At 41.9% G+C, this 23,484-nt stretch overlaps 1 protein-coding gene across 1 annotated transcript; it reads right to left on the bottom strand.

The window, feature by feature from the left end:
- Nucleotides 1-2,970: 2,970 nt before the first annotated feature.
- On the bottom strand, nucleotides 2,971-12,141 carry LOC308680416 (alpha-2-macroglobulin-like). The gene is made up of 34 exons (XM_081348543.1): nucleotides 11,950-12,141; nucleotides 11,580-11,763; nucleotides 11,356-11,512; nucleotides 11,182-11,234; nucleotides 11,080-11,100; nucleotides 10,732-10,897; nucleotides 10,573-10,657; nucleotides 10,384-10,498; nucleotides 10,184-10,304; nucleotides 9,994-10,103; nucleotides 9,736-9,921; nucleotides 9,424-9,633; nucleotides 9,122-9,334; nucleotides 8,891-9,043; nucleotides 8,296-8,421; nucleotides 8,114-8,207; nucleotides 6,994-7,150; nucleotides 6,681-6,906; nucleotides 6,476-6,599; nucleotides 5,838-5,959; nucleotides 5,706-5,757; nucleotides 5,509-5,595; nucleotides 5,253-5,429; nucleotides 5,071-5,146; nucleotides 4,827-4,983; nucleotides 4,670-4,744; nucleotides 4,426-4,588; nucleotides 4,171-4,355; nucleotides 3,882-4,100; nucleotides 3,702-3,817; nucleotides 3,514-3,595; nucleotides 3,341-3,424; nucleotides 3,156-3,261; nucleotides 2,971-3,066 (listed from the first exon to the last, which is right to left on the bottom strand). Exons 1-34 carry the CDS (start codon nucleotides 12,030-12,032, stop codon nucleotides 3,026-3,028), a joined length of 4,326 nt encoding a protein of 1,441 aa, XP_081204669.1. The 5' UTR covers nucleotides 12,033-12,141; the 3' UTR covers nucleotides 2,971-3,025.
- Nucleotides 12,142-23,484: the final 11,343 nt, after the last annotated feature.

Below are 23,484 nucleotides of genomic sequence, written 5' to 3'. Positions count from 1 at the left end.
AAATAATTGGAGAATAGATAGTTCAACTTCAAAAGCAAAATCAAATACAAATAAGAGAGCCAGTATAAATAATCAAAATAAATTAAAATGAGAGAAAAAGTAAAGATTGCAGTTGAATCAGTTGATAATTAACAATTGAAACAGGGTCGAAGCAGAATCGAGACAGGATCGAGGATCGAAACAGGATCGAGGATCGAAACAGGATCGAGGATCGAGACAGGACCGAAACAGGACAGCACTGCGGCCGTAAATGAACACGGAGCACCCCGACTGAAATGAAGTTATAGCCCTTTACGCAGTCCCGGCTCCAGGACAAACTACTTGGGGGGGCTTTTACAATTCTTAGGTGGGTTGCGTGACGGGGGGGAAATGTGATTGGAAACATTTCGCGGGGATAAGACGTGCGCGAAATGTGATTGTTGTCCATTATTCTGCGCAATTGTTGAAAAAGAAAAACGTCACGTCGCAACATTTGAAATATTTGCGTTTTAAACTATGAAGGCGAGCACTTTGAGCGAGAGTTATGTCGGTGAAGAAGTACTATCAAATCCCATTCAATTATTCACTATAGAAAGTGTTCACTATTCAAAGTGAACTATCCCTTTAATAAATTGTTTAGGCGAACCCTGCACGAACGCTCAGTCACATAATCATCATTCAGATCACCGCAAGGGGGGCTTGAGATCATCTTAGGGGGGGCTAAGCCCCCCCAAGCCCCCCCAAGCCCCCCCTTGACGCCGGGCCTGCCTTTACGGACCTATAAACAGGGCCCGATCGCCGAGACAAATGACCTTAGCTTTCTCTGGAGAGGAACTCAGGTTCTCACAACTTCTCCAGCGTCCACATCCAGTACACGCAAATAATAACAATCGTAACGAACTTGTGCAGCGGTGGACAGCAGCACACTCTCCAAAGCAAAGCAGTGTCTCGACTCGGGTGCTTGCATCCGGTTTCCAGGAAGCAGTGTCACCTTCGCTATTGCAGTTCATTAGCCAAGGCGACATCAGTGTATATATCTATACCCGCCCGCGCCGTCAGATCAGTTGGACGCGGCTTTGTTCAAGAGGCAAAAACTATATAAATACGGTTCGTTTTCTCACACAAACCGCTCGTTTCGTGTCTTAGGCCATCAAAGTGTACTTACGATGGGGAATTGTTTCATTTGGACGATGGGGAATTGTTTTAATTTGGACTTGTGCATGCTGTTCTGAGACAGTGACCGCAGACCTGCATTATATGACTGACAGACAAGAACGGTTTGACCTAAAATATCAAAATTGAAACTACTGAGGAAAAAAAGACACCTACATCTTGGATGCCCTTCAGGTAAGCTAAAACATACCAAAATTTAATTTCAAAGTGAACTATCCCTTTAAGTGACGTGTCATGGTTTTTGGTGCCAGACGGGCTGGTCTGAGTATTTCAGAAACTGCTGATCTACTGGGATTTTCACACACAACCATCTCTAGGGTTTACAGAGAATGGTCTGAAAAAGAGAAAATATCCAGTGAGCGGCAGTTCTGTGGGTGAAAGTGCCTTGTTGATGCCAGAGGTCAGAGGAGAATGGCCAGACTGGTTTAGCTGATAGAAAGACCACAGAAACAAAATAAGCACTGGTATAACCGAAGTCTGCAGAACAGCATCTCTGAATCCTCAACACACCAAACTTACTTAAGCTGGACTACAACACTATTCTCTGCTAGAGACAAACTTTGTTGCATTATTTTCCTGTTATCACTGTAAAGAAACAATCTGTATTGTAAAAAGCGCTTTATAAATAAAGGTGACTTGACCAAACCTTGAAGCAGATGAGCTACAGCAGCAGAAGAAACACCTGTGCCACTCCTGTCAGATGAGAACCGCAACAGTGTCAGCCCACATCTGGTACGTGTTGAATCCACATTTACTACACAAATGCTGACCAAGTATTTGAAGGTTGAGCAGTGAGCTCATTGGCTACTGAATATGCAAGAACCAATCAGCTGCGCCCTATAGATAACTGATTATGAACGAGTGAGTTAAAGACCTATTAGCCTGCACAATCTAGACTAGAGTTTCATGTCAGAACTTTCTATATAGCATTAATCACTGAGAAGTTCAGTATAACATTAAATTAGATTGAGGAAGAGATTTCAGGCATTGTTTGTCACATTTTAAATGCTTAATGTAAAACTTACAGAAACGGACAAGGTTAGGGATGCATTTTAGTTTAAATGTACCCCACTTAAAAATACTAGTATACCTTCCTTTTTTTATTAGTGTACTAAAAGTAACTCTTCCAAAAAAAGTTTATGAATAGTAACAATACAGGAGCATTTAGAGTCCTGCTTTTAAATAATCCAAAAGTGATTGAGAAGTCCAAGTTTAGAACAACCAGGGGCGTAGTTTGTGGGGGGGATGAGGGGGGAGGAGATAACCCCCCAATATTTAAATCTATGCACTACAACCCTCCCAATATTTATACCATGATCACAATATCAGGAAGCATACCCAAACTTCAACCCCTCCAATGTTCAAACCCAATCTACGCCCTTGAGAACAGCCATTAAACAGTTCCTTACCTCACAGCTGAAATGCAGATTACTAGAAGTCACACAGGACAAATAAAAACTCATACAGTGCAAAATGTTCCAATCTGGCCTGTAATGCTGCCTGAATCATGATCATACACTGTTCAATGGACAGTGGAGAACCGGCCCTCAACTGAGCCTGGTTTCTCCCAAAGTTCTCTCCATTCTGTCACCGGATGGAGTTTTGGCTCCTTACCACGGTCACCTTTGGTTTGCCTAGTTGCGGCCATTTAATATTCAACATTATCATCTGCCTGCATTGACACCATTATATGAGAACTGAATGACAGTTTCCTCCAGAGCAGCTAATATTAATATAAAAATATTAAATAAACAAATGAACCACTAGACTTCCAGCTTCTCAAAAAAACAAAAAAAAAAGACACTTTACTCCACAGAAACATGCAACTCACTGATTGTATAAAGAGTTTTATTTGATTCATGTTTCTGCACAATCATGGACAGGGGGATGTGTATGTGGTCTCAAACTGATCACCTGGGAAAAAAAACATAAAAAACAAGAACTTAGCCTGAGCATACAGGCAATTCTACAGGAAATTCAGCCAAACGTTGATGAAAGCTTACTTGTCTGATAGTAGTCATAAACATTGATGACTGCTGGCTTGAGATTTTTGACTGCAAGAACCCGTTTTAGCCGTAGTGTGCAAGTTATGGGGAAGTTTTTGAGAACCTGCAATACAGGAGAGATTAACAGCACAGATGGACATACATGAAGGTGGCAGCTAGAAATGTACCCAGTGTAGCCTCACCTCTTTCAGATACACTAGGACATGATCATCTTCAGCATCAACCCGCTCCACTAGCGGAGCAAATGATCTGGGTGGTGAACCAAGCTGAGAGGAAAAGACAATCATTTACAGGTAACCTCATCTGAAGCTTTAGCATCTTTGGATGAGACAAGTCATCTTAAACCCATACAAACCGGTGACGTATCTGCCGTGAAGCCCGACAGCAGCTTAATGTCCACGATAACCATGTTAGTACTTGCTCGTTCACCATTGTACCTGAATGAAGGGGAATAAAGAGGTTTAGACAACGGGAACAAGCAGCTTTCAGGGCATTAAAGCTATAAACATGAGCTGCTTTTAAGAAAGTTAAAGATGTTCTTACTTCACTGTGAAGTTCAACATAAGATTAGCCAGTCTGCAGACTCCAGTCACCTTTGCTTCGACACCCAGTGTACTGGGGACTTTAACAGGTGTCGGGATGTTGTAGAAACATGCAATCTATAAGTAAAACAGAATTAGTATGTGCACAAAAGAAACAAATGGAGAGGGTGGAGATACAGACCTGCACAGACACACAACCGGATCCTGACGCTTTAATACCATATTTGCCTGGAACTTTCTTCAGCGGCTTCTCCTGATACAGCAGCCTGTTGTCCCGATTCACCTTGAAGCTATAAGAGTCTCCTTCTACTGAGGACTGTACGGTAACGGTGCTGGAGCCATCCAAACTGAACACTTGAGCAGCGTACACAGACAGGGCATGAAGAGTCGCCACAGTGTCCTAAAACAAGTAAAATGATTAATAACTCCCAAACATAAGCACAATCAACCATTTGAGTGGTCAGAGGCACCTGGGTGGAGGAAAAGCCTCCATAGGGATTCTGCTGAGTCACCAGCCAGTTGACAATGCGGTTAGCATAGCTCAGAGAAGCCGTTGTGAGGGGCTTGACTGTGAGAACCGCTAGCAGCACATAAGAGCTGATCTCCACCGCTACAGTATCACCAGATGTAGTCTGAGACCAATGGAGTTTAATGCCTAAGGATGAGATGGAGGGGATAAAGTTGATGCCATAGAACCTGATGAAAACCTCAAGAGGCTGTTTCACCTTCAGAAATGGCACTATTCTTCAAGGTGGTTAGAAGCTGTGATCGAGTGGTGGTCTCTCCAGCCAGACTGAAGGTGTAGGCCAGAAGAGCCGTGGTGTAAGTGTTTCCCAGGTTCCCAACAACAGGCCTCAAGCAAGACAAAGCGTTGGTAATGACGGGATCCTGAAAATCAAAGCAAGTGTCAGACTACAGCCAGAAGAGGAAGGTCATCTGTAAGGAGCTCATACAACTATTGAAGTTTACCGTGGAGGGGACGCCCAGCTCAAGCAGTGATGCAGTGATGTAGGCGGTCATGGTAATGTTATCATCAACTCCACCCTAAAACACCAGCAAATGGATTAAGAATTGTTTCATCCCTTGAATATCTCTTTATGGAGCATTTGAAGAAACATGTGACCACCTTTAGGGCATAGTGGTACAGAGTTCCCTGCTGCATGAAACAGCCGTCCGAAACCTGCTGGCTGATCAACCAATCCTTTGCACTCTGAAGGACATTCGGATCTATGAAGATGAAGTCCCTCGCTAGGCCAAAAGATCTCAGGACAAAGGCAGTCAACCTGGCCGTGGAGGAAGTTTCATGACAAACTAAAAATATAAACTGCTTCATCTTCTGGTGACAAGACTAGAACCAGCATGAAACTCACCATGTATTTGATTCATCATAACCAAATGTGCTGTATGATCCGTCATTGTGCCTGTAGTTTAGTTGTCCTTGGTATCCTGTTCAGGTCAAAATCCACAAGAAATTAGACAGTCTGCCACAATCCAATGAGAAAAGAACTAAACATCCTTTGGACGTCCTTAGTCTCCCAAGTTAAACCCACACCTCTTTGAAGGTAGCCTGTGGCGGTCTCTCGGATGGCTGCAGTGAGTTGTTTTGTGACTTGCAGGTACTGCAGTAAGTAAATATCTGGAGCAAGAACACCCATATTCTGTTCTCCACAACCATATGGCATCTCTAACAACCCATCTAGTTTATTCAGTGCACGACCCATTATGTCTCCTATGAGATGAATAGAAACAAGCCATGTTATTCTGCTGAATGTCTCGCTGCTGGTTTCTCCAAAAATGAAGTGCTTTACCTAGGACTGAAACCGAGCATCTGGCTGATCCCTGGATCACGTTTGTAGGAAACGTCAGAGTCACATCTTCAGAAAGAACATTTCCTGCTGTCCAAACAGAACAAAATCAGCACAGAGCACTAGGCTAATGTTTGTCTACTAATATTTGGCTGTATGCTTCCAGGGGGATATTTGAGAATCATTGAGTGCAAACAAACCCTTTGGACACAGTAACCAACTCTGGGTGTTTGTCCTTTCAACTCCTTCAGGCTATAAAAGCAATAAAGACACAACATCAGTAAAGCAGCATGGGCTCCATGATCAAACTCCAGAAGGCTGGTTACACTCACCAGGACAAGTAGACTTTGAGTGACTACATCAATGCGTCCTCTTTTTGGCACAGTCACAACTTCAGTGCCACATCGAGTCTGGGACGGTTCAGCTGAAGCACTGACAGTCACATTAACAGCTCCTGCAGTGACAAGTGGTGATGAATCATTTTAGTTGCAATCATGACTGTCACTTCTCCATTACGCACAAACCCACTAGCTATTCGTCCGAATAGCAGTTCTTTATTAGACATTTGCAGTTTCTTGAATTGGAATTGCCTTGCACTGTTTGCTCTGACTAAACCTGTGATCAAACCTTAGTTTGAAACTTGACTATTGTTTGCAATCGTTGAATAGATGCAACCTTGGTCAGTCTTTTTAGTTAATAGAAAAACCATTAAGAGTTCCAGATTGTTAAGTTCATATTAGGAAATCTACCATTTTAGCTTTTGAGAGTGGGTGCTTGTTTGATTAGTTTATAATGTGGAGTTAATTTATATGACTCAATTTAATAAATAAACTAGATTAAATAAACCATGTTTATGAATTGTTCTCATAATTTGTGCTTAAAGTGCTATGATTCAGAATTTATACTATTGTGCATCCCTATGGTGAGTAACACCTTAAACGTTTCAATTAAGAGACTGTCCAAAACTGACCAAGGAGAGAAGCTGTGAAACCCCATTTAAAGGTTATTCTCCCACTGGCACAGAGACAGGATGAATACGGATCATTCAATGGTTTCAGAGTGAAGGCAGAGGATTGAGCTGGAGTTACTCGAACCTGCCAATGAAACAGAGCACATGGAGCAAAGACAGCACTTACTCTATACAGATCCATTATATAAAAGAAACCATGACAGACCATGATGCACTCGGACAGATAGCTGAAGACGGTGGCCTTCAGCTCAAAAGACTCCCCCCGGATGATGGAGTACGGCAGCGTGAGCTCCAGGAAAAAGGGCTGGAATACCGTCAGCAGAACCGGAGAAGCAAGACCAAAACCTTTGGAAGACAGGCAGAACGCCTCAGTCTCCCATGTGGTGATTGTGTCAGGAACCTTGAGGGGAACTTGTGTGGATCCAGTGTCTCTGAAAAAAGGACAGCAGAAAATAGAAGCGAGGGGGACAGCAGTAAAAATTGTGGGCAAGTAGTTTTAGCAACGAGGTTTTACTAACCCCACTTGAGCAAGCTGCCAGATCCAGGTTTCTGGAAAGTAAACCCTGACGGTCACATCATTGGTGGAGCCGCTCTGAATACTCAATGGCGCTGATACAGGAGAGGACTGCAACGCAGAAGATTCCAATGGAGATGCAAAGGCCCTCATTTCAAATGCTGAAATAAGACAATAAGTCTAGAAGTGCCTGCTTTTTTGAATGCATTCAAGTTCTGAAGTTACAAAATATCTAAACCACTCTTATTGAATTAAGGTGCAGTGTGCAATTTTTAGCAGCTGTTACGAGCCCATCAAATGAATTAAAATGGAACATCATAACAAAGACCACAGAGATTCAGTGACGGTGCGTAAATTTATAAATGATTAAACTGAATAATTTGTCATAAGCAGAGCATGGTGGTAAAAGAAAGTAACAAAACAGACACCTCGGAGCTACGCTCCGTCTGCCACCAGAAGCGGATCGGAAGTGAGAGCGAGAGAGAAAGCGGATGTCAAACAAGGCATCTTTAAAGCAGTTGCCCCCACCCACAATCAGCGGGACATCACATGACCTATGGAGGAAACAAACACAACCGCACAAAGCAGCACAAACACTGTTCCCATTTGCTTGACAGCGTAACAGCAGCATCTAGTGGTGTGGTTGTGAATTGCAACCAACAGAAGTTACGGTAGTTGACAGATGTCATCTGAGACTGCAGAGAGTAGCCAGATAAGCAATAAGGTTTATTTTCAAAGACAAGTTAATAATTTGTGTTTACTTTCAATAAAATGATATTTGTTACTTGTTCACTGTCAGTTTTATTAGCTTACTTTACACAAAGAACAGTGACAAAATGTGGCTGCCCATTTAGGGCCACTGTAGAAACATTTCTATGTAAGGGGACCGGCAGTGTATGTAGATAGAAGTGGCGCAATCTTAGGTAATAAAAACAACATTGATTATGTAAGGCTAGGGTCACTGAAAACAGTTATTTATATGATATTGCACTTCTGTCAACAGATCCTCTAAATATTACACAATGCACCTTTTAAAATCAAGTTGAGATCAAGTGGAATAACCTTAGGTTAACCAAGTCATGCAGAAATGTTTTCATGGAAACTATATAACTGCATAGACTTACGTCTGGGGTAATTACGATAATAAACCAGGTCATTGTACTTCAGGCAATCAGGTTCTCGTACTTTCAGATTTGTTGCGAGCTTCAACCCCACACTCTGCCAGAGAAACAAGAGATGCAAAGATGAAACTGAAACCAAGGACCCTGCAGTATTCAGTGACTACATGTGATGAAGGATTTTCTACCTTGAAACTTGTATAGGCATGATCTGTACGAACAGCTCGACGGGTTCGAATTGTGAGACACTCCTGTTCATCCTCAACGCTGTATGGATAACCTGATTGCGACCGCACCGGGAGCAAGTCAAACACCTGGGTCAACGAAACAAGTCAAAAAGCAGTTCAAAAGCAGCTTTACAGTGATGACGAAAAATAAACAGTTCGTTTCTAAAAGAATAGTGTCAGAGTCAAGCTTAAGTTCAGTGATGGTTCATTTCTTGTTAAAAAAAAAAAAAAAGTTACATTATATATAGCCGCTCTTGAGAAAAGTGTTCTCATCGTACAGTTCAGTTCTCATAATGGTGAGAATGGTAAGCAGACCGTTGAATATTAAGTGACAAAATACATGTGTTGGCATGTCACGCACTTCTAGAAAATTTAACTAAATGCACTACCATTTGGTCTGTTGGTCACAAGTTTAAAAAAAGGGTTTTAAATAGAACAGCTCATCACAATAGTATGGATTCGTCCAATTGATCCATAAGGACACTGAAATCCTATAGTTGAACCTGGATGTCAAATCAAGTCCAACAGGAAAACTGAACTAACTGCACATGGGTACCATTCCAGGATTCAGGCGTTGTGTCCCTGGCTTCAAGATCTGGACGCTCTGATCTACGGCACTGAGGCCACACAGGGATCCCGCTTGAGCAGAGACGGTCAGAACGCTTTCCTCACCAGGAACCGCCGTGTCAGGAGAGAACTTTAGAGACACCTGGAACAAGGACCAACACACTGTAAGACACATCATTGTTCCCCACTTAAAGCCCAAAGTTGCGAGTGCACACCATACCTTGTTTTGGAAACACATTTCAGTTTTAAACAACGCTGTACCAACAACTACACCGTCACTGGGCAGAATGCAGTAGACCAGAATATTCACTACTGGAGCCATATCAACACTGACAGACAGCTGGAACGACACCGAGCCGCTCGTGACCGTATTAGGAGCACTCACTGTGACCGTCTGAAGTCCATGGAGGACGATCCCTCCTCTGGACAAGACCTGACAAAAGACACCAGTGCATAAAGTGTGCCAGACAAACAGATCAGAGCAATCAAAACAATCACCACCAAACTAATATTTTCAGTCACCATATAGATTATGTCAGTGTTGTAGCTGCCAGTTTCTCCAACAAAAGAATACTTGATGGTCACTGGAAACGCAGCACCACATTTGAGCGGCTGCTCAAGCTCCACTATAGTCAGTTCACTGAACTTTTGGCTGTCAGGAGTAGAAGCTTGGAGAAGCTGAACAACCCTCCTATCGGTGTCGAAGTGTGGGGACTTATAATCAGTCACTCGCTGGAGTTGCACTTGCCTAGAGAGAAAAAAAAAAAAAAAAAAAAAAAACCAATTGTAGTCTTGCAAGAGAAGTTGTCATTTAAAAAAAGAGAAAAATCATACCATCAGAATTAGATCAGCCTTGGGAAGTTTAGCAGTGTTGAGGGAGAACGTGGCCAGTCCATTCTGGTTCGTGGTTAGATTCAGCAGCAGCTTATCAGGCCCACTCATCAGGCCCACAGGCCCACCATTCAGGAGATACACTGCTTTGTTGGCAATTGGAGTCCCATTGAAAAAAGACGCCAAGACCTGTTGGGGAAGACAAAATTAGGAAAGGGAACCAATGTGAAGGCTTCTGTAACGTCATGAACTTTAACTTGCCTTTCCAGCAATCATTGATCCAAGTCTAAAAGACTCTGGGAGCTCCACAAATTTGATATTCCCGACTTCAAATGTAATGTACACATTTGTGGATTTTGATACAACTACGTCTGGGAAGAAAAAGCAAACATGTAGACAGCAAATAAACATGTAGACATGCGTCACTGGTTTAAATCAGCCAATAACTCACCCGTTCCCTCCTCAGTGAGATTCAAGTTAACAAGAAACGAATCTTCCAAGTTATCCTCAAATTTGGTTTTGAAAAACACAGATGTACTGAAGGTAAGGGAGGCACAGCCTGTGGCATTCATCTGGTTTCAGATGAAAGGTAGTCAGTAAAGTCAAGCACAAGCAAAAGAAAATCCTTGCTCTATATGGCAGGAGTCACACCTTAACAGTTTTAGTCAGGCACAGACGAGTCAGGCCAGGAACCTCAACGAATTTATATGGCTCACGGCATACTTCCACCAGTGCTTGACCAGGTACAGGTTGCCCATATGTATATCTGGGAAAAATGTTACAAGGAATGAGATCAAGACCCATCCACCCACAATACAGGAAAATCAAAGAGTAACTCACTTGGCACAAGCCTCAACTTTCAGTCCCACATCTCCAACGCTGTGCGTCTGTGGTGTTTTTACGGCCACGTCAAACTTGGGTAAAACTAAACCAGATACAAACCGCTTCGTGAGGACGTCAGCTCTGCTGTTGTACTTTTGCACTCAAACAATGACTTACCGTATTTTTTCACCTCAAAAACCTGAGAGATCGTTCTGTCACCAATAAAAGCCTTTAGTGTGTACATCCCTATCTGAGCCTCTGGGTTTAACTCGTGAGAAAGCTGCAATATCCACCCAGCTGAGGAAATGTCTGTCCACTGACCAATCCGGTTATTTTGATTGTCCTATTGGAAAAAAAAAAAAAAAAAAAAAAATACATTTTTTATATATATAGAAAAATAATATTATATTATATTATATTATATTATATTATATTATATTATATTATATTATATTATATTATATTATATATAAGAAACTGCATGTCTTCAGTGCTAGTCTTTAGGTTTGAAAAGCAAATACTCACCTCAACCACCACAAGACTGTACTGTAAGACACAAATAAAAGACACTTAAAATTACATAAATGCCATTAAAATCAATGGATGTGACAACAGATACAGACATACCATTTGATCAAGGGGCACAAATTTGGCATTCATGGTCAAAACTCTGAAATTCACTGCAAAAGGGAGAACCGATAAGAACTTACATCCATTACATAATGCACTTGAACATGTAGAAAATCTATTACACTACAAGTTCTGATCACTTCTAATATTCAAGGGTTATTCACAGCTCACCCGTTTGTCCTGGATTGTAGATGGGCTTGTCTGTTTGGATGAAGGTCAAAGGCAGGTACGATCTGAACATGACTTTCCTCTCTTCTGTCATTTTGAAGACCCTCCCTTGAACTTCCACCTTAAGCGTCTGCACAGATTCCTCATCTCCTAGAGGAGCCTGTAGAGAAATGTTATTAGACAAAAGAAAAAGACAAAGATACTGCATGTGCTGCACAGTGACAGACCTTGAAACTAAAGCAACGGTGAAACTCTGTCAGAGAGCTCAGCTGCACAAGTTGAGTTGTCTTCTCTTTATCATCAAGCAGAGAAACTGTCATCTTGAGACTCTCATTGAGCTTTAAAAGACTCGCACACAATTTAGCATCAGAACCGGACTCAATCACAGCAGGGAACGTCACCAAGAATGCTCTGTGGAAACATCAGTCAGACATTTAGTAGGAAATCATAAGTCAGATCAGAACATAGAATCATGCAAGTGTATAACCACAGAAGTAGTTATCATAATGTCATACTAGAGATTACAAACTGATTTGAGGAATCAGGTTAAAACAGACTGAAGGACACTTTTGTTCACTTCAAAGCACATTTACTCACGGTCCTGATCTCTGTCCCTTAACAGCAAAGAGAAAAAGGGCTAAAACGAGCCCTTTCCAAACACAAATCTCCCTCACAGCCATGGAGAAAGATCATCCAACACTAAATGTGAAACAAGCGTCTCTTTCAGAAACCCCACAGACCTTCTGCTAAGCTCGACCACTGTTTAATGCTCAACAGCTTCTCTCAATCATCTGCACTGATTGCAGCGATTTTTAAACTCTCTTAATTGTCGTGAGGAATTCATTAAGCTCGTTAATTTCAATGATTAACCTAACCTGGAATTCATTTTGTCTGTGTATTACTCCATCCAGTAGCCTTTAAAACAACACATTATCTGAAATACTGCTGATAATACTTACAGATCATTAAAAAAAAGTTACTCATGGATCCATTGAGGTCAAAAATGTTCACGTCCAAAACCTGTCTTGGGAGCACAGACTTAAGTTTGGTCTCATTTTAAACAAGAACCTTGGCAAGTAATTGTTGCCGTAAAAATTTTTTAGAAGTGAAACAAAAAAGCTATAGAGGTTTAAGTTTATGAAAATATTATTTTATGAATATTTTTTTATATAAAATATGAAACCGCTAAAAAATAAAAGCCAGAAATCGTAATAAGTTGTTCCAAATTTGAGGTTGACACATATATATATATATATATATATATATATATATATATATATATATATATATATATATATATATATATATATATATACAAAAGCTTTCAGTAAGATTTAGTTTGGGTGTAGTACCATCATTTTCCCCTTCAGATGCCAGCAAAGCTCCACTGGTACACACAGTGGTTGGGTTTGTGGTTTGCGGTCGAGTTTTTCTCTCTCAAATATTACAAGCAAACATCCTTTTTTATTACATTAAGTACACATTTTTTTATCACACACATACAAACCACACTCTGACATTTATACCTACACATCCAGACAAGTATAGCTGAATAATTTATCCAGTTGGCTCTATAATATGCAGATAACAGGAATACATTGTTTGTATAGATAGATAGATACTCATTGGCTACTGAATATGCAAGAACCAATAAGCTGCACCCTATAGATAACGTACTCGGTTACTAACGTAACCTCGGTTCTCTCTAGAAGAGGGAACGAGTACTGCGTTTGAAAAACGCTGTGGGAAAAGTCTCTTTTCACGAAACACTGAAGCAAAAAATTATCCTTTAATTTTCATATATGTAAAACGCGTTGCGGCAGCAGCAGTCAGCTGAAGCGAGACGGCTTGTCCGCTCATTGGCTGCTCTGCGGCAACTGCATAAGCCCATCAAGCGAGGCCTGAGGTGACGTCAGGCCAATGAGGGCGCTTTGCGCCCTCCTCGCCACTTCCCGCCGAGATGGGCGTGGCTTACCTCTATAAAAGGAGCTCGAGAAGGCTGATTCACTTGATTTTGATCGCCGAAGCGAACCAGAGTGAACCAAACGCACGGCAAGGGAACGCAGTACTCGTTCCCTCTTCTAGAGACAACCAAGGTTACGTTAGTAACCGAGTACGTTCTCTTATGAGAGTTCTCTCGTACTGCATTTGAAAAATGCTGCGGGAACCCCTTGCAAAACGCCGTGCGTGCTGGGATAAAAACACTGATCACCGGAAGCTATTTCAGGCATACAGTGCATAATCACCAGATAGACTCACACAGAGTCAGGGAATAAGGGGGGGGGGGGAGCCTTAATTCCCTATACTGTAGCGTCCGCAGGCTTAACATGACCTCACAGGGAGAGTCTAAAGACAGGAGGGGTTTCCTCCGTCCTTATATAGACATGTCCACAGATGCGAATATGACATCACATAGCCAGGGTAGGGAGCCTGCACTAACGTGGGAAAACGTGGGTCTTACACAGTTCTGCCCAGTATAGTCGGTAGCGCATTGCGCCTGTAAATAGATTACACCGACAAAAGCTTAGCCTGTAAGGCGGGAACCTCTAGGTTATAAAACCTGATAAATGTAGACGGAGAGGCCCAGCCTGCCGCCGTACATATATCCTGTAAGGAAATCCCGCTGGACCAAGCCCACGAGGAGGCAACGCCTCTCGTAGAGTGCGCTCTGACTCCCAACGGGCATTGAATGCCCTTGGCAGTATAAGCCAGCGCTATGGCGTCAACTATCCATCTGGATAGACTCTGTTTCGAAACAGCCGTTCCTATGGAACGTCCGCTGAACGAGACAAAGAGCTGCTCTGTCTGTCTGAAGGCAGCAGAGCGGGACATAAGTTCTTAAAGCCCTAACAGGGCAAAGAAAACTTGAGTCCCCCTCCTCACTCGACGCCGGCAGGGCAGCCAGGGAAATAACCTGAGCCCGAAAAGGCGTGTTGAGGGATTTCGGCACATAGCCGTGCTTAGGTTTGAGTATGACTTTAGAGTCATTAGGACCAAACTCCAAGCACGTCGGGCTCACAGAGAGCGCGTGCAGATCGCCTATGCGCTTCACTGAAGCGAGAGCCATCAAAAACACTGTTTTGAAAGACAAATGTTTGAGGCTGATAGACTGGATAGGCTCGAAAGGGGCACCTTTCATGGCCGCCAGGACCGTAGAAAGGTCCCACATAGGGACTGAAGGAGGTCTGGGTGGATTCAGTCTCCTAGCTCCCCTGAGGAAGCGGATGACTAAATCATTCCTTCCCAGTGACTGACCCAGCGTTGAACCGGAGAACGCTGAAATAGCCGCCACATACACTTTGAGCGTGGAAAGGGATCTGCCCTTATCCAACAGCTCTTGTAGGAAGGAGAGAACCTCCGTTACCTCACATTCGAGGGGTGAAAGGCTCCGAGCTGTACACCAGCCGGAGAAAACCGACCACTTTGAAGCGTAGAGCCGCCTGGTCGACGGCGCTCTAGCCTCAGTGATGGTATTCATGACTCCCTCTGCGAGACCAACGGGTATCCGTTGAGCGCCCACACATGAAGGGACCACAGTTCCGGGTGTGGGTGCCAAATCGAGCCCCTGGCCTGCGAGAGGAGATCTCTCCTCAACGGCACTGGCCATGGAGCGATGTCTGCTAACTGCATCAGAACTGGGAACCATGCCTGGTTCTTCCAGAACGGTGCTACAAGCAGCACTGGGCATTTTGTTTTTTCCATGTCCCAACACCTGTAGCAGGAGGGAGACGGGGGGAAAAGCGTATAGCGGGCAGCGCGGCCACCTTTGGGACAGCACACTGTCGGTCTTTGAAAAGAATGCGGGGCAGTGAGCGTTTTCGTGGGACGCGAATAGGTCCACCTCCGCTTTGCCGAATCTCTCCCACAACAGCCGGACTGTTTGTGGGTGTAGAGACCATTTGCCTGTGGGAACGTTGTTCCTGGACAGTCTGTCCGGGCCCACATTCTGAAGCCCAGGTACATGCACTGCTCTCAGCGAGCGTAGGTTGTGCTGAGCCCATAGTAGGAGGCGTTTCGCCAGCCTGTACAGGGGTATGGAATTCAGACCGCCCTGGCGATTTATGTAGGACACCACTGCCATGTTGTCCGAACGGACTATGACGTGTTGGTCCTTGATGTGGGGACAAAAACGCGTCAGCGCGTTGTGCACTGCCAGCATTTCTAGGCAGTTTATGTGTTGGAGCTTTTCTCGTTCCGACCATAGGCCGAAGAACGGTCTGCCCTCGAGCAGCGCTCCCCATCCCGAGGTGGATGCGTCCGTAGACACCATCCTCACCCTCGAGGAAGTCCCCAGGCTTACACCTGATTGGTACCAGTCGTTCGCCATCCAAGGCACCAGGGCTGTGACACAGTCCTGATCGACCTTGAGGCGTAATTGACCGGACACCCGCGCTTTGTTGTGGAAATTCTTTTCTCAACTTTAAATAATAATTGGAAGACAGCTGGAGATTTCAAAAGTTATAAAGATCTTTATTTCTTGCAAGAAATTGGCTGTTCACACATCAGTCAGAGTCTGATATGAGAAGGCCCTGACTTCTCCTTTTTGCCAAGCTTATATACCCTTAACATATCCTGGTCTGTCTCAAAAGATTGCCTTGGTTTACCTTAAAAGGCAACACGTCTTGTTCGAGATCTCTTCTAACATAATTTCTATCTAGACAGGACAATACCATGTCTGCAAAAATATACCATGTCTGCAAAAGTTTCCTGTTATTAGCTGCTGCTCGATTTCACACATTTTGCCTATCTCTATTTTCATCAAAGCTGCGCACATACTTTTCACACTTGAAGTACACAATAGGTCACTTTGAGTACTCATAGTCTCTTTGCTACCCAGAACATTTTGCCCCTGCAAGCCTATATGATTATATTTCATTTAAATGCTTATGAGTAAAAATAAATGTTCAACGTTAACAAGTTGCACACACCTAAATGTAAAAGAACACATCTAAATGTAAAATTTCCATTACAATCCACCCCATGTTCATTCAAAGAACATACACACAAATTTTGACATTTACTTCTCCTATAATCATAGTAATTTACAACAGGTAAATTTTCCCATGGTCATTTAATTTCTTAGTCAAACTCATGTTCGCTCTCGTTCTCGTATACCTCATCTTCAGGCACTGTAACCTCAACTTCATCTTCTTCCCAACATTCTAATTCTAGCAATCTAATTCTATTTTCAAAAAAAAACTAATCATACCATAGTACATTGCCTTTTAACTTTGAATCAAGCTAAATTTTGAATCACATTGATCGATTAGGCCTTTAACAGGCTGATACTGCTGATTAACCATTTTTCTTAACCTTATTTTGCTAGCTTTTATTTCAAGTAGGCGATTGTTTTACTTAGTCAGATCTATTTAAGGATTTGTGTAATAAAATCTAACCAAAAAAATAATATAATCTTTTCATTTTTATCTTTAACACAAATATCAATAATTGTATTATCTTGTTTCAAACAATGTCAATTTTATTTTATTTTATTATTATTATATATTTTTTTAATTATCTCTCACCCAGCTGTTGCCATGAGAATAGCTTTAGCTGCTGATGTGCCATTTAATCATTAATTACCTATCTTCCTACAGTCCTATTTTCCCAGAATTAACTGATGGACATAACATGTCCTGCCTCTATTTGTTGGCAATACGGAATAATTTATAATGGATCCATTGATCCAGATCATTAAATCTGTAACTTCATTCTGAATTAAAAAAGCTTTTTAGAATTTTGCTTTGAGCAAATATTCTATTTCACTGAAATGTCTTAACTGTTTAGATTCATTTTAGTTTAAATTTAACATGTTTGGGTTACATTGTTCTTGGTCTAGGTTTTAACTTTGTGCTCCCTACATAATTATTTTTAATTCGTTGAAGACCTTTCTCAACAAAACAAGTCCATATTTCATTTATGGAAGCCTGGCTAAATTAGCAAGCACTGTTACTGTATTCCTAGATAGACTAGACCTGCAGTCACCTCTCAGATATCAAATACAGAATTAGACAATACATGAAAGGAACATTTCAATAATCACACTGGTAACTTTTCTAACTAATAATCATCCATAAATTAAATATGTTTCCCAAAATCAATTTCCTTTTGAAAGTTTTTCTTTTGCTATTTTAACAAATGGAAACACCTAAAAAATATTTAATGTAGTCATTAATTAATCGCTATAGAAGTTTACCCCATTATCTACTCGGACCGAGTCCAGCAAAGTAACTTATTCTCTCTTATTAGAGAACAACCATTACAACTATTAATTTTTTTTTTAGCATCTATGATATCTGAATTAGGGTTCTAAACCCCTTAAGTCTCTTCAAAAACAGTCCTTAGATTATTTTTATCTTTACAGTAATGTACCTATTTAGAGTCCCTATACTCTACAGAATTAAGAACTTTTCCTCTTCTTAATTTACGAGTACCTGAATGTACCTATTAATTAGTAATTGTTCAAATCATGAGATCTATATCAATTCTCAGTCGCACAGTTTGATTGAAACTGAATAAAAACATCAATTATCATAACACACAATTAATTATTATGCTAAGCTTAAACCATTAGTTGGTTCACATCTTCCTCCAGATGTGTTGATCATCTCGTTGCCCCATGGACGTTCCATCTTCACCAGGGTGATTCTTTGCGAATCGTCGCAATGGGCTTTCCCACGTTGGAAAGGGAGGAAAAGTTACTAGCACTTCCTTTGTCCCTCACTTTACGCTGTGCGTTGTCGTTGGTGTCTGCGTTTGGGGTTGCTGAGGCTGGTTGGTGTAGTTTAAGTCGAGATGCTTGGACGGAGGTGTCACTGCACCCCAGATGGGACCTTGTTTGTGGAGTGAACCATTTCCTGGCTGCTTTCACCTGTGAATGGAGACCTTAAGTATTTTTGTTAATTACAACATCATGTATCATGTCGCCGGACTCATCTGCTTATCCGACCTGTCATCCTTTTTGATGAGACCTGTAAAATTTCATGTCAAACAGTGACAAGACAATACTTTATACATTTGGAACAGAATCAGTTCTGTTCGATGAGATCCATCATGACATCCTGTAAAAAGTTAAATATGGGGTAGACAGGACAAGCTTGCTTGCTCTCTGCCTTCCCAAAGTTATACGCTGCGCGTGTGGCATTGTTTATTTCTGCCACAACAATAACCCAGCTCAGGATAGTTAGCCAGAATCATCCATGGTTGTTATTTTGTTGGGTATATTTTCTTCCCTGATGGGTCATATTTTAACCTGTTTAGAGACAGCTGTTTTGATTGACATCATTTATGTCTCTGAACACCATAATTCACACACTCACTTTCACACACTCCACACACCCTTCTCTGGCCAGAGATTCATTCATTCATTCATTCATGTCTGCCTTAGCAGTTTATGAACTGAATGGGGAACATATATTAGGAGTGGAATACCACCAAATCTGAACGGTAGCAAAGTTCGACGACGACGGAAACTACTGAACGTAGACACACTGTGGCATTCCCCTTACGACAGTGTCTGAACGTTAGGATATCAATTTTCTATTGTCCGATGCAGTCATCATATGTTTAAGTTTACACAGTGAACGTAAACCTAACTTTTCAAAATCAAATAGATGAAACACTTTAAAATAATTGTATAGACCTACAATTGCAGTTGAGAGAATCCGTTTTAATTTCTCATATGCAATTTGTCATTCTTTGCACAATTTAAATTTTTCAAACTTTTTGTTGTTGCTCATAAGCTATTTAAAAGAAGATTTAGAAATCTTCACACAATCTTTGATCCATGGACAAAAATAAAAAAACATTTCTATCTCGCTGATGATGACAGCATGTGATTTCAAATGTTTATAATTAGAAAACATTGTTTCTATTGAATCCAGAAAATGACCTTTTAAATGAAATGGAGTGACCAATATTTTTGTCAACCCACAATTTATATTTAAAGTTGGTCACCCAATCTCATTCTCATATGCACAATGCACAAAAAAGTATCTTAGTTAAACATACAGTAAACCATTGACTCTTAGAATCTCATAGATCAAAACCATTTTTCCACACTGTCTCCCTGGGATAACGGGATACAAATTCTAGACGCCTTCATATAAAAAGTATAATATTTAAACACGTTCAATTCATTTAGTACTATTTATTCATCACTTTAACAGTTCTGATTCCCTTAATATTTTCTCTTATAGTGACTGTTTGTAAAACCCTGTGCTCTCAGATGGCCACACATTTTGTCAGCCACCAATCTTTTAGTCACACTGTTTCACAAAAAGCCCCAATTCTCTCCACTCTGCAGTCAGTGGTTTAGCTAAAGAGATGTCAGGGACGGCCCCCTCCACATCATACAGTGATGCTTGGCTATCAGTCAATTCAACCTTCACAGCACACCATTTTTTCTGACCAAATTAACTCTGAGGTTTTTAGTTCCTCAATCTCTAGTTCAGACCATTTTTCAGCAAAAATTTCATCTGGCTCATTGCTAACATGACATGTGCAATGCAAATCACTTTCTTCCATGAAATCATGGTCAGGAGGCATCCTATTTGTGGCTTTGTTTTGCAGACCACACTGAGGAGTGCTCCATTCAAAAACATATAATGTTTCAGTTGGCATTCGCACCATACTCATATCAGCAGTGAGACCACTGTCACCACAATACAAGTTCAGCTTTAGTTTACGCATCAAATCTCTTCCCAGAAGATTACAAGGACAGGTATTAGTCACAAGAAAAGCATGAGAAAATGAGTGATCACCAATCTGACAAGACAAATCTGCTGTATATGGTTCCTTTACCAGATGCCCTGTGGCACTTCTGGAGGTTGTCCATTTTCCAGATAATACAGTTAAATCAGGCAATTGTTCATTTTTAATTCCTGAGTTCGTCACTCCACTGTTAATTTAGAAACTTAACTTTCTTTCCCTCAACACTAATGTCAATCATTGGTAATTTTGCAAATGCTTTATACCAAAAGTTCAATGTCAGCAAGCATATTTTCTTCATTGCAAGGAGCAGAAAAAGAGATAAGATTAGACATATTTACCACCTGGGAGTCAGACCCTTCACCGTCGCTCCCCTCCCCCTCCTTCTTTCAATCTCCTTGTGGCTCTGGTGGCTGTTGGAATCCTCTCTTCTTTGGAGGATCCGGACAGTCATTTCTCCAGTGTCCTTTTCGCCCACAATTTAACAAGCTTCAGGGTCCATTGCGGGTTGGTCACCCATTCCACGTCCTCTTCCTCCTCTGCCTAGTCCTCTTCTGCCACCTCTTCCTCCTCCTCTTGAGTAATTTTCCATCATCAACCCTCCCATCTTCAGCAGAGCCAGTTGAGTGTCTTTGTCAGTCTTTTTCTGTTTGTTCTTGGCTTGGTCTCTCAGCAGCCTTTGTTGATGTGTTGCGTGTCGTCGGATTTCTTCCAGCCGCGCTTGGTGGTACCCCACACAAGACGTTTTGACCTTTTTCCCTATTTCAGGGTCCAGACCGTCCAGAAAAACAGTTTTCAGATACTTATCTTTGATTGTCTGGCCTGTGCTTCTCTTTGGGTTGGTGAACATTTACGAATTTTGGAGATGGAGGAGTGTAGTCTGGAGGAGCAGAGGGCAGGGTAGTCGAACCTCGCAAGCTTCGATGTTCAGGGTGTCTTGGTGGTCTTGCTTGCAGACTCGTTCCCTCTTCTTCTTTGTCTTCCTCAGGATCTTGACCTCCTATTGCTCCTGGTTGTCTTTGTGGTTCGTGGAGGGCCACTGCTGGTGGTGGTTGGTAGGGGGAGTAGGGAGCCGGACAGCGGTCGTCCTCAGCCAGGCGGGTTTTCATGCATCTCATTTCCTCAGGAAGAATTAGAAACAGAGTTTAGTAAAGTTTTTCTGGCTTCCTCTGCCTTTGTCTCTCTACTATTTGCACTCTCTAATGGTGCTAATGCTGCATTTATCTGTCTTCTTTGTCTGGTAATTGCCTCATTTAACCATACATCTACAATTCAACCATCAAAGTCATAATTATCTTTTTCTGTATATTTTTGGACTTGCTTTTTGTCCAATTTTCCTTTGTCTTTAGCAGATGGCTTACTCTCAGACATTAAACACACATTAAATCCGTACAATACTATTAACTGTGGTATCCTATGATGCCACCCCGTTCCATTTTTCTTAGTCATGGAACAATAATTCCCTTTTGAGAAATCCACTGTCTCCAACTCTTTATCATTAACATTACCCATTTTTGCACTAATTTTACTCAACAGTATTTATATTTGCGTATTTAAATCTTTCTCCTTGCGTGGTCACCACGCACTATATTTACTGTGTTAATTCTTTCCCCCAGCGTGGCCACCACGCCTGCCTAAATCCGTCGATCTAGGACTTTCAAAAATGCCCACATCCGTCGATGCTAGGTCTTTTTCCCAGACAAGTGCCTTGTTAAATATTTGGAAGTTACTTTCAGGCTTATTCCAAACCGCAAACTTGTCTAGACTTTTGAGAAGATTACTTTCAGGCTTATTCTCAAAATTCTGGCCCTTCTGGGAAAACAATTAACACTGGCATTTTAAGAAGTTACTTTCAGGCTTATTCTCAAAATCCTTTTGGAAATTACTTTCAGGCTTATTCCAAAAATCCTGACCCTTTTAGGAAAAAATATTCAATACGCAAATAATTTTCTTATTTACCACGTAAATAATTTTCTCTCACCGTGCTTTTTGCAGCTTGGTTCTTTATTCGGGATCGCGTCCACCTAGGCCTGCCGTGGTGTCTACAATTCTCCCGTCCCTTGCAGTTTTAGCGTTGGGGTATCGGAGCCAGAGACTTTCTTGTCTTTGGGATGTTCAATCAATTGCTTCGTCCACGGAGGTCATCAGCTTTGCGATTCCCCATCCTCGTCGCCATTTGTTGTGGAAATTCTTTTCTCAACTTTAAATAATAATTGGAAGACAGCTGGAGATTTCAAAAGTTATAAAGATCTTTATTTCTTGCAAGAAATTGGCTGTTCACACATCAGTCAGAGTCTGATATGAGAAGGCCCTGACTTCTCCTTTTTGCCAAGCTTATATACCCTTAACATATCCTGGTCTGTCTCAAAAGATTGCCTTGGTTTACCTTAAAAGGCAACACGTCTTGTTCGAGATCTCTTCTAACATAATTTCTATCTAGACAGGACAATACCATGTCTGCAAAAATATACCATGTCTGCAAAAGTTTCCTGTTATTAGCTGCTGCTCGATTTCACACATTTTGCCTATCTCTATTTTCATCAAAGCTGCGCACATACTTTTCACACTTGAAGTACACAATAGGTCACTTTGAGTACTCATAGTCTCTTTGCTACCCAGAACATTTTGCCCCTGCAAGCCTATATGATTATATTTCATTTAAATGCTTATGAGTAAAAATAAATGTTCAACGTTAACAAGTTGCACACACCTAAATGTAAAAGAACACATCTAAATGTAAAATTTCCATTACAGCTTTCAACCAGAACTGCAGCGGGCGCATGCGGAGCAAGCCCAGCCGGAGAACTGACGAGGCTGAGGCCATGAGACCCAGCATCCTTTGAAATTTTCTGAGCGGGGCGCCGCGGCGGAAAGACTTCGCTGTGCGCTGAATGTTCAGCACGCGCTGTGGCGACAGCTGTGCTGTCATAGACTGTGAGTCCAGAACTATACCCAGAAACGAAATCGTTTGACTGGGGTTCAGTGAACTCTTCGCCCAATTGACCGTGATACCAAGATTCTCGAGGTGATCGAGTAAAATGGCTCTGTGCTCTATGAGCTGAGATCGTGATTGGGCTAGGATCAACCAGTCGTCCAAATAGTTCAGCACTCGCATGCCTCTGAGTCTGAGGGGAGCGAGCGCTGCGTCCATGCATTTCGTAAATGTACGAGGTGCCAGGGACAAGCCGAAAGGCAGGACTGTATACTGGTATGTCTGACCCTCGAAGGCGAATCTCAAGTATCACCTGTGATGTGACGCTATCTGTATTTGAAAATACGCGTCCTTCAGATCTATCGACATGAACCAGTCTTCTCGGCGAACATGCGCGAGAATTTTGCTGGTCGTGAGCATTTTGAAACCGCGTTTCACCAACACTCTGTTCAGCCGTCTTAGATCCAGAATGGGTCTGATACCGCCGTCCT

This window comes from Scardinius erythrophthalmus (assembly GCF_964197995.2).
Source record: "Scardinius erythrophthalmus genome assembly, chromosome: 20".
Classification (NCBI taxonomy): domain Eukaryota; kingdom Metazoa; phylum Chordata; class Actinopteri; order Cypriniformes; family Leuciscidae; genus Scardinius; species Scardinius erythrophthalmus.
Note: the sequence above shows the minus strand (reverse complement) of the source record. Positions and strands in the feature narration are given on the sequence as shown.